A 19,109-nucleotide genomic window follows, 5' to 3' on the forward strand; every position below is an offset into this window, starting at 1 on the left:
TTATTGAAGCGTTATTTTTAATTGGCAAGATATGGAAGCAACCCAAACATCCATCAATAGATGAATGAATAAAGAAGATATGGGGTGTGTGTGTGTGTGTGTGTGTGTGTGTGTGGCAAATCTTGCCATTTGCAACAACATGGATGGAGATGGAGAGTATAAGTGAAATAAGTCAGAGAAAGACAAATACTATATGATTTCACTAGTATGTTCAACCTAAGAAACAAATGAACAAAGAAAAGAAAAAAAACAGATTCTTAAATATAAAGAACTGATGGTTATAGAATGGAGGGGGGGATGGGCGATATAAGTAAAGGGGATTAGGATTACACTTATGAGGAGCACTGAGTAATGTATAGAATTGTTGAATTACTACTGTACACATGATACTAATATAAAACACTGTAGGTTAATTATACTGGACTTAAATACAATTTTTAAAAAGACAACTATGATTAATGTTAAGAGCTCTAATGGGAAAAGTAACCAATATGTAAGAACAGATGGGCAATATAAGCAAAGATCTGGAAGCATTTAAGAAAGAATCTAAATGAAATGCTAAAAACCAAAAACACTAACAAAAATGAAAAATGCCTTTGATGGCCTCATCAGTAGTGGACTGGAAGTGGTCAAGGAAAGAATCCGTGAGCTTGAAGATAGGTAAGACCAACTCCCCAAACTGAAATGCTAAGAGGAACACGGAAGGGGAAAACAAAGAATATCAGAGGCCAGTGGGACAATTTTAAAAGATGTAAAGTACACATAATTGGAATACCAGGAGGAGAGGAAAAAGAACAGGAGCACAGAAAACATAAATATTTGTATTGTTAATATGTTGTCAAAATATAAACTATACTTTGCTCATGTATCTGCATGCTTGGCAGTTAAAAGGTAAAATTTGGCAACTTTCATTCCATCTATAAACTTTTACCAAAGAAAATGAAAAGATCTTACCTTCTAAAATATCTTGCACACCTTATACTAAAAAATAGTGTGATTTTCTATCCTGTGATATTGAGTCTTTCATAATGAAAGTTTTGGGTCACTTTTTAATTTCCTCAAAACTTGCAGAAACACTTAACGAGACTTTTTAACTTTATAGAATGCAAGAAGATAGCCTCCTTGTACCTGTGCCTACAAGATGTCTATCATGGTTGTCAAATATCAAAACGTTGGTCTGCCAATAAACCACATTTTTGACATGTGGGAGAAGAATGTCCTCTAATTTGGAAGTAGTTTGAATGTGAGAATATAGGAAAGCACTATAGTAAAATAATTTACATTCTGTTTTCTCTCAAACTGTTTGATGATCTTTATAGAAGTACCAAGGACTGTAGAAAAGGATTCACTACACCTGAGCTATTTGGTATTGTGTGTAGATTGTGACAAAAACTCAGTGTTGGGGGGGGGGTGGGGAATGACATTTGGGGGGAAAGAAGACTGACTCAAAACTCAAAGGTGTCACCAGAAGGGGCAGCCAAATGAAACAGCCATGAAAACTAATTTATTTGAAATCCACCTTCAGTTTAAGTTCAGATTACCCCTGTGCTTTAAAAACATTTTCCCTGCAGGTGCCTGGGTGGCTCACTCAGTTAGACATTCAAGTCTTGATTTTGGCTCAGGTCATGATCTCATGGTTCATGGAATCAAGCCCCAAGTCAGACTCTGCACTGAGAGCACGGAGCCTGTTTGGGATTCTCTCTCTCCACCTCTCTGCCCCTCCCCTAGTTTCTGCCCCCCCCCCAAAATAAATATCAAATTCAACACCCCAAAAATTAATAATCCAGTGAAGAAATGGGCAAAAGACATGAACACTTTTCCAAAGAAGACATCCAGATGGCTAACAGACACATGAAAAGATGCTCAACATCACTCATCATCAGGGAAATACAAATCAAAACCACAATGAGATACCACCTCACACCTATCAGAATGGCTAAAATTAGTAACTCAGGAATCAACAGATGTTGGTGAGGATGCAGAGAAAGGGGAACACTTTTTCCCTGCTGGTTGGAATGCAAACTGGTGCAGCCACTCTGGAAAACAGTATGGAGGTTCCTCAAAAAATTAAAAATAGAACTACCCTACGACCCAGCAATTGCACTACCAGGTATACAAGGATACAAAAGTTCTGATTCAAAGGGGCACATGCACCCCAATGTTTGTAGCAGCACTATCAACAATAGTTAAATTATGAAAAGAGTCCAAATGTCCATCAACTGATGAATGGATAAAGAAGATGTGGAATATACATACAATGGAATATTACTCAGCGATCAAAAAGAATGAAATCTTGCCATTTGCAACAACATGGATGGAACTAGAGGGTATTATGCTAAGCAAAGTAAGTCAGAGAAAGATAAGTATATGATTTTACTCGTGGAAATGTAATAAACAAAACAGATGAACATAGGGGAAGGGAAGGAAAAATAAGATAAAAACAGAGAGGGAGGCAAACCATAAGAGACTCAAATACAGAGAATAAAGTGAGGGTTGCTGATGGGGAGGGGAGTGGAGGGATAGACTAAATGGGTGATGGGCATTTGAGGGCATTTGTTGGGATGAACACTGGGTGTTATATGTGGTGATGAATGCTAAATTCTACTCCTGAAATCATTATTACACTATATGTTAACTAACTTGAATTTAAATAAAATTTTAAAAAATGCTTAAGTAAAATTAAAAAAAAAAAAAAAGTACACATTTTCCCCAAGTTTAACTTATGGTGACTTCCAGTGTGCTTCAGTGTCTAACAACAATGAACAATCCAGACATGCAGAACCTACATGATGAATTTAAAGATGCAAACGGGGGGCGCCTGGGTGGCGCAGCCGGTTAAGCGTCCGACTTCAGCCAGGTCACGATCTCGCGGTCCGTGAGTTCGAGCCCCGCGTCGGGCTCTGGGCTGATGGCTCAGAGCCTGGAGCCTGTTTCCGATGCTGTGTCTCCCTCTCTCTCTGCCCCTCCCCCGTTCATGCTCTGTCTCTCTCTGTCCCAAAAATAAATAAAAACGTTGAAAAAAAAAATTTAAAGATGCAAACGGCCTGAATGCCAAAAAGCTAGTCTACTAGATAATAAGTGGATGGACATTTTTGAAGGGCTGGAAACTAATTCCTTACAAGTTGAAAAACCTGCTGTTGCTAGTAAGTAAAATCGTATTCCATGTTCAAACTCCTCTGTTGACGGGATTATCTAATTTGATGTCATTGCACTGGACTGCCACCAGGGACCAGTGTAAAGTGGGCTTGATAAGAGACCTGCAAGCGAGAGAGAACTTGACTTTGAATGTGTTCAGTGTTACCACTACACAGAAGAGGGATGTCCTAAAGGCTGCAGGGAGTTCAGAGAGTATTATCAGAAAAGGAAATACAAAATGCAAAAATACTCTATTTTATCATGGGACATAACCATATCATTGTTAATTTTTATTAAATATAGGAAATATCTATTAGCCTCATTATATTTACCTTCAACTTTTAAAAGTCAATATTTATGTGTCTTAAGAATACACAATAATATGGCTTATAAAATTTAAATATCCAACAAGGAGTTAAAATCTGTATCAGAAACAAAGATATTAATATATTATTATCACACATACTATTTGCGTAATTTCTTCCATAAATTACTAATTGCCACTGTTAACTGCTCCAATTGTTTTTGCTTAATAGTGTTTATATATCAGAAAAGGAAATATAGACTGTTATATTAATTTTAAATACCTATTTTATATTTTACTGTTAAAATCATAATATATGTGATGTATAGCTACCTATTACATACTATACTTTTTTTGGGGGGGGGGGGGTCTGGGATGGCTGTGTCCTAGGTTGGCTGTCTACTATACATGTAGACAAACATCCTTCATAGATGTTTATATAAATATATATATTCAATTCTGAATTGTTTGACAATTATCGGATAGGTATTTCTACTGTCTACTATTCTCTTGAAAGAGTTTAAAGGCTTCTAGGGGAAATATGTACAGGTATACTTCATGTCTGGATGAAACAATGGCAGATTAATTGAAAATAAGCTCAGTTAAGCCAGCCATTAAATGTATGAATGAGGTAATTGTCAAGAAGTAAAAACAAGTTTTGTTAATCTCTAAAAAAATCTCCATTTATGGGGCCCCTGGGTGGCTCGGTGGGTTAAGCATCTGACTTCGGCTCAGGTCATGATCTCGCAGTCCGTGAATTCAAGTCCCGCATCAGGCTCTGTGCTGACAACTCAGAGCCTGGAGCCTGCTTCAGATTCTATGTCTCCCTCTCTCTCTGCTCATCCCCCACTCACGCTCTGTCTCTCTCTGTCTCTCAAAGATGAATAAATGTTAAAAAAAAAAAATTTTTTTTTAAATCTCCATTTAGAAATTTTATGGTATACTCTCTTTTTTAGTGAAAATACCCGCACGAGCTCCTTCTTGGCTTCTAAAAAGATATGTAAGGTAGGAGAACTATACTTGATTTCTTCCACCTGACTACATTACTCCTTTCCCTCTGGCTTCTGTGATTTTGATTTTGAGTTAAAGCAACAGGTAAAAGTAACTTTTTTATAACAATTGCTAATTGAAGTCTCCTTATATTCTCCATAGTATCTGTGACTAGGCCAGTGTTGTACGTAGCAGTGTTTACATGATGCATTTTGAAGCGTTGTGAGATTTCAGTATTCCCAAACTGTCCGCATTTGGATGCCTTAAAATCTACAATTAGACATTTATTTGTCTGCATTTATCATTGCATTATCTGAGTTTCTCTTTTTGAAAAGAAACATTTCTGGCATAAGGCAATTATTTAACAGTTTACAATGGATGACTATCAAATGTGTTACTATCTGTAATAGCAGTTGGAGCACTGGCCACCTATTTTTTGATACTCGTACCTAAAACACGTATAATACTAGCACCAAAAAACTGGAAAAAGAATAGAAAGTGAATTCAGGGATAACAGATAAACTGTGTAGTTTTGTCTAAGCCAGGAATAATTATATCACCAGTCCCCTTGGCAAGTTAGAAACAGTGACATGAACAACCATCTAAGCAGTGGAAGAGTAATTATCTGAGGATAGACTGAATTTATCCAACAGAGGAAACATGGTCTGCACTTTCTTCCTTCCTCAACTCTTCTAAGAACTTGGTTTCTACTTAGCATAATGGGTTCTGTAGAAATATGTAGACTCTCCTGCCCCAAAAACTTATAAAATTAGGTAAGATACCATCTTTAGGCATACCTGTACTTGGATCTAGAATTGATCAAACTAAAACAATTTTTAAAAATATATTATCATATCTATGGAAAGCAATCAAATGATATATCAAAATAGGAGAAAGTAAAGTGTTCGAGTTACAAGATGTGAATTCTAGACCTGCCCCTCCCTCTTATTAGCTGCATGATCTTAAGAAAATAGTTTAACCATTCTGATTCCCTAATATTCCCTCTCTGGTGTAAGATAGGGATAACATTGGCCATCCTGCCTATATCATAGGACTGGTAAGATCTCCAAGTAAAGTAATAGCTGTAAGAATCCTTTACATACTCTGAGGTGTAATATACATTACTCTTGATTAGATAGCTCGTGGTTGACACTGAAATCTGAGTACCCAATTTCTTTCAGCTCCCAAAATAAGATTCACAGGCTCAGCAAAGACCAACAAAGACAATTGGTAGAAACTGGTGAGAAGTCAATCCAGGAAATAATTCAGCCCAAGAGCACTGATTTGTATGGAAACTGTTTCAAAGTGACGTCCTTCAAGTGTCCTATGAGCACACAAATTCCCAGTTGGACTGAGAAGACAAGGATCCCAAGAGGAGGTGTTTTGGGTTTTTTCTTATTGTTTCAGATTTTAATAAAAACAAAGGTTGTTTTCACTGTATCATTAATAAATCCTATGAAGTTTGGATTATGAGAACTGCTTTTATAAACAGAGAGGATTAATAGCCATTTTATTCCTGATTCTGAAAAATATTTGCTTAATTTCTATATGAGTCTATTACAGAAAAAAATTATTTCAGTTTAATATAGCTTTGAAAAAAAACCTAATTGCCTTATTCCCAATACCCCCTTGTTATTGGTGTCCTTTCCATACTATAGAATAAAAAAGTAATGAACTGATACACATGACATGAATGAATCTCAGAATCATTGTGTTAAGTACAAGAAGACAGATACAGAAAAGTAAATGCTATATGAAATCTCATGTATATGAAATGCAAAGTAACTCACAGAGACAAAAAAAAAAAAAAACAAAAAAAACAGATAAGGGTTTCCTGGAGGAAGAAGGGAGGAAGAAGGAGATGAAGGCAAGAATGGACTGGAAAGGAACACAAGGAATCTTTTAGGGTTATTTTCTAGGTCTTGATTGTGGTGATGGGTTTCACAGTTGTTTACAACTGTTGAACTACCAGGGTTTTAGTTTCCAGGGCAACAAGCTGGGTAGAGTTATCCTCTGCTGAGACGGCAAAGACTGAGGGCAGAGCAGCAATTCAGTTTAGACTTGGTTTTGAAATGCCTTTCAGACACTGAAATACAGGTACTAACTAAGCAGTTGGATAGGAGTCGAGTTCAGGGAAGAGGTCTGGGCTAGATGTACATTTGGGAATTTTCAGATAAAGATAGTACTTTAGGGTGTGAACCTAGACAAGACTTCTAAATGAGTACAGATAATAGAAGAGGGTTAAGGAGCAAATCCTTAAGAATTCCAGTACTGATGGATCAGAAAAAGAAAAGAACCAACAAAAGAAGCATAAGGAGCACCTTGTGGGCTAGGAGGAAAACCAAGAGGATGTGTTGTCCCGGAAGCTAAGTAAGAAAGTGTATCAAAGAGGAGGCAATAATCAACTCAGTCTGATGCTTCTGATAAATGAAGTAGATTTACTTTTGGGTTTTACAACATGGAAGTATTATTCAGGATCTTGATCAGAGAAATTTCAGTAGAATGACAGAAGCACAAATCTAATTAAAGTATATTTTAAAATAGGAGAGAGAGTGGAGACAGGTAGTCTTCATGGAATTTTGTTGAAAAAGGGAGATTTTTTTTTCAGTGCCCCCCCTCCACAGCTACTAAAAATTACGTTTTTCAGCCTCATTCAGCCTTTCCTGAGCTGAGCCGAGAGTCTCATCACTTACTGATTACATTATCTTACAGGCATATGTCCTCATAAATCTTGATGACATATGAATAAAAACTCTACAATTTTTTTTTTACTGAAGTCATTTCAGAGGGATTTGTCTTTAATTCTTTTCTGTTGCCCCTTTCTTTACAATATATACATTTAGAGCTGTACATTTTCCTCTAAATTCCTAGCTTCATTATCTGTTTATTACAGAAGGAATTCTGTCCTTTCCCCTTACTGAACTTACCAAGTGGGAAATGAGATGAATTCTGTCAGAGAATAGTGAGAGATCTAGGCAGACTTCAGTTCTGGAAGAGTTCATATTTACTGATGAGCTTTGGTACAAATACAGAGATTCAGCTGACTGAGAAGAGTACGGGAGGAGTAAATTCATAATAAATCCTGGCAGACAGGTTTATATCCAAATTATTTCTTTGAATTTGGTAAACAAACACAGTATCCAGTCTTCTATTTAGCTGGACCACCAACACCCAGAAGTGAGTCATGGTATTCCAGGCATCATTTGTTTCCTCAGAACATGATTTCCCTGCACAGATTCATATTACTAGCTGCCTATAAACATTTCATCTAGTGCCATCGATGGACTCTAAATACTGGTCAATCCTAACAGCAAAAGGAAATCCAGTTATTGAAGCTGAGTGATGGATTTAAGAGGGTTTCTTATACTATTCTCTCTTTTGGGGGATATTGAAATTTTTAAAAACGAAGTCCAAATGTTTCTCTCCCAGGTATCAGTGGTGCCCTAGAACTCGTACCCATCAATTTCCTCAGGGACATAGTTCTAATGACTACCCTCTTTCTCACTTTCTCAAAATATAGCAGCATTCACTTTTAATTTTTTTTTTAATGTTTATTTTTGAGAGAGAGCGCAAGCAGGGGAGGGGCAGAGAGAGGGAAACAGAGGATCTGAAGCAGGCTCTGTCCTGCTCTGAACAGTGAGATCGTGATCTGAGCTGAAGTCGGACACTTAACCAACTGAGCCACCCAGGTGCCCTGCAACATTCACTTTTAATAATGGATGCTTCCATTTTTAAAAAGCCAAATTGTGAAAAATTCAAACATAAACAAAAGTAGAATATAATAATCCACCGGTGCCCATGACCCACCCTTAGTAGTTATCGGCATCCTGCTATTCTTTCATCTATATTCCCACTACTTTTTTTGTGTGTGCTATTTAGAGCATTTAAAGTATCTAGAGCATTTAGAGCAAGTTCAGCAAATCATGTCATTTTTCCCATAAATAGTTCAATGTAGGTCTCTAGATAAACTTTTTATTTTTTAACAAAGCATAACCTATTTCTTGCTTTTATTCTAAGTGTATTCTCCTTTTTCTTCTGTGGTCTACATACCACCTTAAGCATCCTAAGTAATCCTGCCACATCCTTTAAAATGTCTACTAGTCTTCTTCAGGCTTTATTCATGGTTTCCTTTTATCCCTTATCTCTTCCTGCGTACACTGAATTTTTAAGAATTGTGTTGAAATGTACATGAAATAAAATTTACCATCTTAACCATTATGAAGTGTAAAGTTCAGTTTTGCTAAGTATATTCACATGGTTGTGCACACAATCTCCAAAATTTTTTTCATCTTGCAAAACTGAAACTCTATACCCATTAAGCAACTCCCCATTTCTCCCTCCTCTCAGCTCCTGGCAAGTATCTACTTTGAGTCTTTTTGACTCTGACTATTCTAGGTACCTTATATTAAGTGTAATCAAGTATTTGGAAGACAAATACTTAGCATTTGTTTCACTTAGCATAATGTCCTCAAGTTACATCCATGTTGTAGCAGGTGTCAGAATTTCCTTCCTTGTTAAGGCTGAATGATACTACATTGTAGGTACATAGCATATGTTATTTATCCATTCATCCATCAGTGGGCACTTGGATTGCTTCCACCTTTTTGGCTACTGTGAATAATACTCCTTCTATGAACATGGTTATACAAATAACTCTTTGAAACCTGCTTTCAACTCTTTGGGGCATATACCCCGGTGTAGAATTGCTGGATCATATAGTAATTCTATTTTCAATTTTTGAGGAACCACCATACTGGTTTTCATAGTGACTGCATTTTACATTCCCACCAATAGTGCTCCAGGGTTCTAATTTCTTCACATCCTTACCAACACTTACTTTCTGGGTTTTCTTTGGTGGTAGTCTTAGTAATTGAGAGGGGAGATAAACACTTTTTTAAAACATTATACTAATTATCATAATTAAAATAAACAATTCCTTCATATCATGTAATGAAGGGATTTCTAACATACTTTTTCCATGGTTTTTCCCATATCTCCATCCTTCTGTTTCCCAAGATGAGAAGCTTTGGAGTCACCACTGGTTCCTCTCTTCTCTCATCCCACATTAATTCATTAGAAAAATCTCAAAATTGGGGCGCCTGGGTGGCGCAGTCGGTTAAGCGTCCGACTTCAGCCAGGTCACGATCTCGCGGTCTGTGAGTTCGAGCCCCGCGTCAGGCTCTGGGCTGATGGCTCAGAGCCTGGAGCCTGTTTCCGATTCTGTGTCTCCCTCTCTCTCTGCCCCTCCCCCGTTCATGCTCTGTCTCTCTCTGTCCCAAAAATAAATAAACGTTGAAAAAAAAAAATTAAAAAAAAAAAATCTCAAAATACAGTAAAACCTTGATAGTGGAGCATAATTTGTTTTGGAAACATGGTTGTAATCCAAAGCACTCATTTCTCAAAGCAAATTTCAAGAACCATTGGCTCAGTTGTGATCATATGACATTCGGCATCACCTACCACTCGTATTGCAAGATACCGCTCGTTTATCAAGTTAAAATTTTCTTAGAAATGTTCGCTCGTCTTGCGGAACACTCACAGAACAAGTTCCTCGCAATCCAAGGTTTTACTGTATAGGATTATATAACAGAAGGATCCTGTTAAATCTTAGATCGTGACACTCCTCAAAATCTTTCAGTGCTTCCCCATTTCATACTTAGTAAAATCAAAGTCTTTACAACGGCCTGTGAGGCCTCATGTGAACAGAGTCCAAATTACCTACCTGAGCTGCTATCTTATCTCTTTCTTGAATCAATCTGCTGTAGCCACTTGTGCCATCTTGGTGATCCTTCAATGCACAACCATGCACCTAGCTCAGGGCCTTCACACTTACTCTTCCTCTTGCCTAGAATGCTCTTCCCTCTGGTATCTGCCTGACTCACTCCCTGACTCCTTTGACATGTCAGCTTCACAGGGAGGCCTTCCCTGAACGCCTTAAAAAAAAAATAAAAATCTCTCCCCTAAGAATTCTTTATTCCCCTCCCCAGCTTTATTTTACCTCATAAATTGTATCCCGACATATATTTTACTTTTGATTTGCTTATTTTCTGACCCTGTAATTAAAGTATGAGCTCCAAATGGATAAGAATCTTTAGGTAGATCTTGGCACATAATGTTCAATAAATAATTGTTGAGTCAATTCAGTTCATGTATTTATACATATTTTTGTGGTTGCTCCACAGATCTGCATCACAACTTGAAAAGAAAAATGAAAGAATGCACTTCTTTCCAAAGCAAGAAGACTGGCATAAATTGGACAGATGATGAGAAAAGAATCTACAGGGATAAAAGAATAGCTCAAACTCAAGAAATACTGCAGTATTTGCTCCCTATCATGGAAAGCACTAAAATTGTGCAAAACCCCCAGATAAAACAGATACTCAATCCAAGAACCAACTTCCAAATTCAACATCAGTAAGTCAATACAATTTTGTCATTCTCAGCTATTTAATACATTTTTGGTAAAGAAGGAATGCTTATTAATTCATTAAGAATTGTTAAGAAACAAACATACCCTCTTAAAAATGGCAGCTATATCACATTTGACAAAGGAACAAAAGCCCAAAGCCATCAAAAAACATTGGCTATGTGAAGGGAGTAGGTTATCGAGCCTTATTTGATTGTCTATTTGCATGACATTACTCATTAGTTTGAATCTATGAGTAAAGTATGCATGAATAAAGTGTGACCATAGCCTGACTTCAGATTTCTCCAATGTGTTTAAGCCCTATAATCCTAGGGAGCAACCAGAATTAGAAAAAATTAACTTGAGTTACTTCAGTTTATGGATATTCAGAAGAAAGCACAAAGGATAAGACCAGATTAGGGCGCCTGGCTTTCTATGTGCCACATACGATTCTATGTTTATATACACACATGCACATATTTTACATTCTACACATAAGGAAATTGGGCTACAACGAGGTTAAGTAATTTGTCCAAGGTCACACAGCCAACAGGTAGCAGAACTGCTACGCCAGTTAGACACTCTGCTTTCAGAGTCTATCATCACTGTGCTTTGATATTTCTCTTTAAAATATAAATGATAGGCACCTGGGTGGCTCAGTCGGTTGGGCGTCTGACTGCTCTCGCAGTTCGTGAGTTCAAGCCCCGCGTTGGGCTCTGACAGTTCGGAGCCTGGAGCCTGCTTCAGATTCTGTCTCCCTCTCTTTGCCCCTCCCCCACTCGTGCTCTCTGTCTCTCAAAAATAAATAAAAAACATTTTTTAAAAGCTTTTAAAATACAAACGAAAAACAGAAGATCAATATACTTAATATTCACAGACCACCTACACATCAGTATTTCGATAGGAAAATGAGCAAAGCCTATGAACCATAAATTCACATAAGAAAAAAAAAATGGCCAACGAACATTTACAGTGTTTAATTTCACTTAAAGGAGTGCAAATTAAAACAATCATGAGGAGCGCCTGGGTGGCGCAGTCGGTTAAGCGTCCGACTTCAGCCAGGTCACGATCTCGCGGTCCGGGAGTTCGAGCCCCGCGTCGGGCTCTGGGCTGATGGCTCGGAGCCTGGAGCCTGTTTCCGATTCTGTGTCTCCCTCTCTCTCTGCCCCTCCCCTGTTCATGCTCTGTCTCTCTCTGTCCCAAAAATAAATAAACGTTGAAAAAAAAATTAAAAAAAAAAAAAACAATCATGAAATACTGTTCATTTTTGCCTCCAAGTGGAAGAATTCACTTACTGGCGATTGGAATATGAACTGATACAGAGGCTTGGGAAGGCAGTCCAACAATATAAATGAAAAATCCTCAATGTCATACATTCATTTTGACTAAAAAATTCCACTTTTAGAAATTAAACCTAATTTCTAAAAGGAAAAAAAACCTAGGTAAGAGCTTTCTGAATGTTCAACAACAGAAGATTGCTGAAATAAATTATATCCATAAAATGAAATGTTATGTGACTATTAAATATTATAAGTACATATTAATTAACAGGGGCTAATGTTCATGATGCATAAGTGAATAAGAGCTACAGAACAGCTTTGGTATGGTTGCATTTGTACACTATGCAAATACATTTAATGTGTGCATATTATACACACTCAAACACAAGGATACCTAGAAAAATCTCTGGTAGCACATAGTCCCAACAATAATTATCTCTGGATAAAATATTGGCAGAGGATGATACTACTCTTTATGCTTTGTTTTCTTAAATTTTGATTAATGCCTATTTCTTTATTATATAATCAGCAAAGTCAAAAAATTATAAAAAATAGGCAACTGGTAACAGTTTTTAGTCAGATGGGATAGCTATCACTGAAGGCAGTGCCTAACAGAAATTCTATCTAATGGATCAGTTAATATGCAAGAAACAGATAGCCTAGGCCTAGGCAAACAAGGGATCCGTCACATATAATATCAGCAGACTCAAAAATCAGGAAACTAATAACAAAATACAATGGACCTAGGCAAAGGTGACAACTAAGACATAGCTTGATTTTTTAATCATTATTTTCGTGAGAGATTTCTTACATCCTTCAAACCCAGAAATTTACTTAGTGTGGATTACCCTGAATCTAGAAGAGTAGATATATAGTAGGTTATATTAATTAAGAACTCTTTGGTTGCAAATAACAGAAACCAATTTAAGCTAGATTAATCAAAAAGCATAAGGTAGAGTAAGAGGGAAGAGTTCTGAGAAAATCCAAGACTATTTATGGAAATAAAGAGGAGAGAGGATTCAGCCAGGTCTCAGAAAAGGACTGACACTGGGGAATGGAAAGCTACCAGGGCTCTTTATCCATCGTCAGTCTCTGCTTTTCTTGCTCTACAAAAGTGTTTTCATACCTCTTACCCTCACAAATTTGCATCCTATAACACTTTAACTTACAAGACACGCTATCTTTCATTGCCAATTCTAAATTATAGGGAAAGGCAATGTGGTTGGCAGCCATACCAGTAGGTTACAGATCAGACAGTTACAAATATGGCTGATGGAAGGCCTAGCTCTGTGGATCAAGAGGCAGTCCCCAGAGAAGGGCAAATTGTGCCTGGGGCAGACACTTCCCCAAAGTTTCTAATGTAGGTATACATGGATATAAGAAAGAGTACGAAAGTAGCAAGCAAGACCATTCTTAACAGATGGATTCACTGTATATTTAAATTATTTTTATAATTGGGGCGGCTGGGTGGCTCAGTCGGTTAAGCGACCAACTTCAGCCCAGGTCATGATCTCACAGTCTGTGAGTTTGAGCCCCACATCGGGCTCTGTGATGACAGCGCAGAGCCTGGAGCCTGCTTCGGATTCTGTGTCTCCCTTTCTCTCTGCCCCTCCCCTGCTCACGCTCTGTTTCTCTCTCTCTCAAAAATAAATATTAAAAAAATGTCTTAAAAACTATTCTTATAATAATTAAATCTTTTTTGTTCTTTGAACTTTTTTATGGCTGCCTTTCTCTTTTATATATACTTGGCCTGACTGGCTCAGCACACATACCCAGAGTAAGTGATTACTGAGTAAAGTGAGAATAAACAAAAAATGAGAAAATCACACCTTTGTTAAACCACTTTACACCTCAACCCAGGTTTAGACTAGAGAGAGACTACTTAATGTATTTTATGGCAGAATTATCATATTAAAGAATGTAACATCTGAACATAGGGCTTGAACTTAAGTGGTCTGTTCTGTTCTTAACCAAAATGAATAGAGTCTAGTATATTAGCAAGACAATTTACGTCTCTTAACTTTACCTCCAGTCCAACACTGGTCAGAAGTCAGACATTGAGGAATAAATCTCATGTTTGACATTCCATCTAGTAAAGATACAAATTCTTGTGAAGGATTATATAGATCAAAATGTGATTGGAGAGAGTTTTCACTTCTGGGAAGATGAAATAGATGCAGCTTCCCTCTTTGGGATTCATACTGATCTTTTTCCTGACTATAGAAAAAAGCCAAGACCTATAGCAGTATACCAAGCACGTTCTAATAGGATAAACAAGTCGATTTTTAGAGAAAAGTGGAATTTTAGAGAACATTTATTGTAACTAGATGTATAGGTAAGGCCCGGAGGCCCAGAGTGGCCATTATATCAGGAAGCCTGGGTCAGGGCAGGCATCTCAATAAACATATCCTCTGGGCATTCAGAAGTACAGGAACGGAGTACTTCTGAAAAATCGTGACCAGAAATGAAGACATAGATCATTCTCATAGAAATAATGGTGAAAGTTTTAAGGGAAGAGGAACTCACCAAAGAATTTAAAAATATGACTTAAGCTATCACAAATACCTAAGGACTACAAACACCTAAGGTACGTGTGGACAAAAACTCATGTATTTTATTTCTTTCCTAGATTAAAGCCAGCTACTTTCATAAATATAAAGAGATACAGCACATCCTGGACACAACCCAGAAATCCCCGTTTTACAAGCCAAAGTAACCTTGTGGTAAGCTCTTCGGAGTGGCTCCAGTCTGTGTCCCAGCGGTCATTTGAAAGTTTGTCACCTCTCAAGGTGCCCAAGAAGAAGAAAAAACACTCTCAAATCAAGGCCACAAAGACTCAAGATGTGAAACCTCTCAGCAGCAAATGGGAGACTGCTCCCTCAAGTTTTGAGAAAGATGCAGATATCAAAGGAAAGAGTCTTCAAGCTGAAGGATCCAGTGACCAAAACTCTAAGCAAATAGCTCCACATCTAATTAGGAATAGGGATGAGCAACCAAATAGGAATTATGGACAACCTACTTCCATTTGAAGTTCCAAAGGGACAAATAATTTAGCTTTATACTACTCTGAAAACTGTGGATGAAAAATAACATATGCCTAAATAGTAAAAAGAAAAGGAAAAGAAAGAAAAATGAGAAAGCCCTCCCCACCCCTCTATCTCTATCCCTCCCCTTACACATACATATACTAAACTACAAATTCTAGATAGCTCTTCTTTAGTCGGAACATCTTTTAGAGACTTAAAAAGAAATCCAAAGAAAATACAGAAAATTTAGAATTACTTATTTATATATAATTTTTGTCAAGATGGAAAAAAAAATCTATGAACTTTTGAATTCTCCCAAAACAACTTATGCATAAAACTCAAGGAAGGAATGGCATATACTATGACTTTAACATCCCTACAAGGCACCGTAATGAATCAGCAAACATCATTTCTTGATTTTCTGTTACGTCTTTAGTGTGCTGGAAACCACCAATGATATAAAAGACATTTCTCCCCACTGGAAGGTTATTGTATAATTGTACATATAAAGCACACATGACTAAAATAATTATAGAATAAGATAGTACATAGTGAAGTGCTAAGTTGTACATCTCCAATAATTAAAATACTATATAAGGATGTTAAGTACACAGAGCAAACGTGTGTCACAAAATAACACCGAAATGCATAGATTATGGTTCATAATAGTTCTTTTACTTCTCAAAGTATAGCAAAAATGTAAAAGATTAGATGTGCAGTTTCCTTTAGAGTGGACAAATGTACATCTCCAGCCATTCATTCATGGGAAAGCAAGTGGAGCATCTCACAAGTTTATCATTCATAAGACAGTGAGCACTGGTGGGATTCCTTGAGGACACTATAGAGAAACAGGTCGGGCAAATAATAAAGATGGATGTGATAGTGAGAAAACAAGAGCCACAGGTCACCAATGGTGTCCATTACAGGGTAAGGTAAGCAGAATGAGGATCTGGTAGGTGAGATACATAAAAGTTACAAGCTACAAACCTAGCTCATGGTAGCAAGCCCAAACTAGGAAAATCTAAAGTTGGGTAGTCTACTCTCAACAATAATTCCAATAGCCAAAGGTTCAAGGAGAGCTCACTGGGATATTAAAAGAGTAGCTACTATGTTTTTGTTTTATTTTTATTTTTGTTTTGAATTTTTAGAGAAGGTTCACAGCAATACTGAGCTGAAAGTACAGAGATATCCCATAAACTTCTTGACCCCCACACATATATAGCCTCCCCATTATCTCCATTGTCCACCATTTGTTACAGTTGATCAACCTACACTGATAAATCACTACCATCCAAAGTCCCTAGTTTACCTTAGAGTTTTACCTGGGTGTTGTATATTCTATGGATTTGAACAAGTGTCTAATAAAGTATATCCACCATTACAGTATCATACATAGTTTCACTGCCCTAAATATTCTCTCTTCATATTCATCCTTCTCTCCCCACTAACTCCTGGCAACAACTCATCTTTTTACCGTCATTATAGTTTAACCTTTTCAAGAATATCACATAGTTGGAATCATATAGTATGTATGTGGCCTTTAAGGTTGGCTTTTTTCACTTAGTAATATGCATATAAATTCTATCATGGCTTAACAGCCAATTTGTTATAATGCTAAATAATATTCTATTGTCAATAAAATTTATAAACCACTAGCAATAAAAACTAAGAAAAAAGACACAAATTACTGATATCAGAAATGAAAGAGGGACTGATCCCATAGACATTAAAAGGTTAATACAAGAATATTATGGAGGGAGCCAAGATAGCAGAAGAGCATAGAAGTTTTTGTGTTTTTTTTTGCATCTCACATCCATGAAATACAGCCAGATCAACACTAAACCATCCTGCACACCTAGAAAACTGATTTGAGGATTAACACAACAATCTGCACAACCTGAACTACAGAACTCAGAAGGTATGCAGAGCAGAGAGGTGAAATGGGGGTGAGAGAAGCCACGGAGGGCAGGGAGCTGTTTTTGCTTGCAGAGAGAGGACAGAGATGGGGGGAGAATATGGGAAAAGCACCCCCCCCAAAAGCAGCTGGAGAGAAAGTGGAAAAGTGGAAACAGCCACAGGGACTGAACTAAAAAGGGAGAAAGGAGAGGGTTTAAATTCCATTAAGACTGTATAAACAGGGGGAGCACAGAGTCTGAAACTCTTCAGCTTGATACCTGGTGGTGCTCTGGTGGGAAGAGTGAATGCCCAGGAGCATAGTGGGGTCTAGGAGGTTCTCGGGCCACACAGGGAGAAGTGATTCCACTGCTGGAAGGACATTTGGAAGAGGCTCTGTGGCCATCCAGTCCCAGCAGACCCCAGATAAACCACATTCACTGGTGCTGGAACAAGGTCATTAAGGGTGAAGCCTGGTGCCAGATGTATGTTGTGATTTTCCATAATCCCTGAAATGCTGCTACTACACAATCACGAGAACATTCTCGGGGGTGAGCTGGCACCCAGCCACAGCCTCTGGGCTTGGGCAGCAGCACAGTCCTCTGTGGGTGTGGCCAGCACCCAGCCATTGCTCAGTGAGACCCTCCTCCCAGAGAATCTGAGCGGGTCAAAGCCAGTCCCTCAGAAGTGAGGGGTCGAGAAACACAGCTGCCTCTGAGATAAAACTCAGGAGGGAAGTGCCCTGGCAACCTGACAGCTTGGTCACAGTGTAAAAGCGGGGAGTGGAAGGAAGATAGAAACAAATGATGGGTGCGCAATTGTTGATTGAGGAGAATAGAGTTCCGATACTGGAGACCGGGTGGCTGGGTATGCCATTTTCACCACTCCCGCGCATGCACGTACACACCTACAAGTGCCACAATAATCCATCCCAGTAAGCTAAGCAGCGCCATCTAGTGGAGAACAGAGCCATTACACTAAGCCCTGCCCAACTGGGCCAACCTCGCTCTTCAGGAACACCACAAGTCTACTTAGTTTGTGGACGACTTAGTCTACTTAGTTTGTGCGCCTACTTAGTTTGTGGACTATCAAGGGCTTCACAGTTTGACTTCTACAGGAAAACAATGTAATTTCAATTGTATTTCAGTCTGCTAACTGGTCCATCTATTCCATTTTTTTCTTTTTTGTTTTCTTTTTCTTGAATACAAAAAGAAAGTTTTCATTTTCAATTTTTATTAAAAATATTTTGCTTTAATTTTTTCTACTATATTTTTTACTTTTTTATAAAATTTTCAAATTCTGTTTTACTTTCATTTCATTTTATTCTCTTTCATTGTATTCATTTTCTGAAATTTTCAAACGTTTTCTTTTTTTCTTTCCCTTTTTTCTCTAATCTATCAAGCTCCTTTCACTAGCCAGACCAGAACACACCTAGAATCTAGCATCATTTATCTTATTTGTGTGTGTGCGCTTTTTAATTTTTTTATTTTAATTCTTTTTACCTTATCAATTCCTTTTCTCCCTTCAAAATGACAAAACAAAGGCATTAACCCCAAAAGTAAGAGCAGGAAGAAACAACAACCAGGGACTTAATCAACACAGATACAAGCAAGATGCCTGAACCAGAATTTAGGATCACAATAATAAGAATACTGGCTGGAGTCAAAAATAGATTAGAATCCCTCTCTGAAGAGATGAAGTAAAAACTAGTCAAGATGAAATAAAAAACGCTATTGCTGAGCTGCAATCTCGAATAGATGCCATGGCAGTAAGGATGGACAAGGCAAAACAGCGAATCAGCGATACAGGGGACAAACTTATGGAGAATAATAATGCAGAAAAAAAGGGAGACTAAGGCAAAAGAGCACAATTTAAGAATTAGAGAAATGAGTGACTCATTAAAAAGGAACATCAGAATCATAGGGGTCCCAGAAAATGAAGAGAGAAAAAGGGGTAGAAAAGTTATGTGAGCAAATCATAGCGGAAAACTTTCCTAACCTGGGGAAAGACACAGACATCAAAATCCAGGAAGCATAGAGGACTCCCATAAGATTCAACCAAAACTGACCATGAAC

At 37.7% G+C, this 19,109-nt stretch overlaps 1 protein-coding gene and 1 long non-coding RNA gene across 2 annotated transcripts in view; one reads left to right on the forward strand and one right to left on the reverse strand.

Moving 5' to 3' along the window:
- Positions 1–15,201, forward strand: part of AGBL3 (AGBL carboxypeptidase 3) — a 70,499-nt gene extending 55,298 nt beyond the window's left edge. The window contains exons 16-19 of the mRNA XM_047095331.1: positions 4,396–4,444; positions 5,611–5,807; positions 10,612–10,843; positions 14,745–15,201. Of these exons, the coding sequence (XP_046951287.1) occupies positions 4,396–4,444; positions 5,611–5,807; positions 10,612–10,843; positions 14,745–15,144 (878 nt within the window). The 3' untranslated portion in view covers positions 15,145–15,201. The remainder of the gene's footprint in view (positions 1–4,395; positions 4,445–5,610; positions 5,808–10,611; positions 10,844–14,744) is intronic.
- The window catches only part of LOC124523556 (uncharacterized), a 73,956-nt gene that overhangs the window by 40,067 nt on the left and 14,780 nt on the right, over positions 1–19,109 (reverse strand). The window lies entirely within an intron of this gene.

The sequence above is a fragment of the Lynx rufus genome, unplaced genomic scaffold (assembly GCF_022079265.1).
Source record: "Lynx rufus isolate CCGP_SWC_20201006 ecotype Redwood Valley unplaced genomic scaffold, mLynRuf1.p SCAF_4, whole genome shotgun sequence".
NCBI lineage: Eukaryota > Metazoa > Chordata > Mammalia > Carnivora > Felidae > Lynx > Lynx rufus.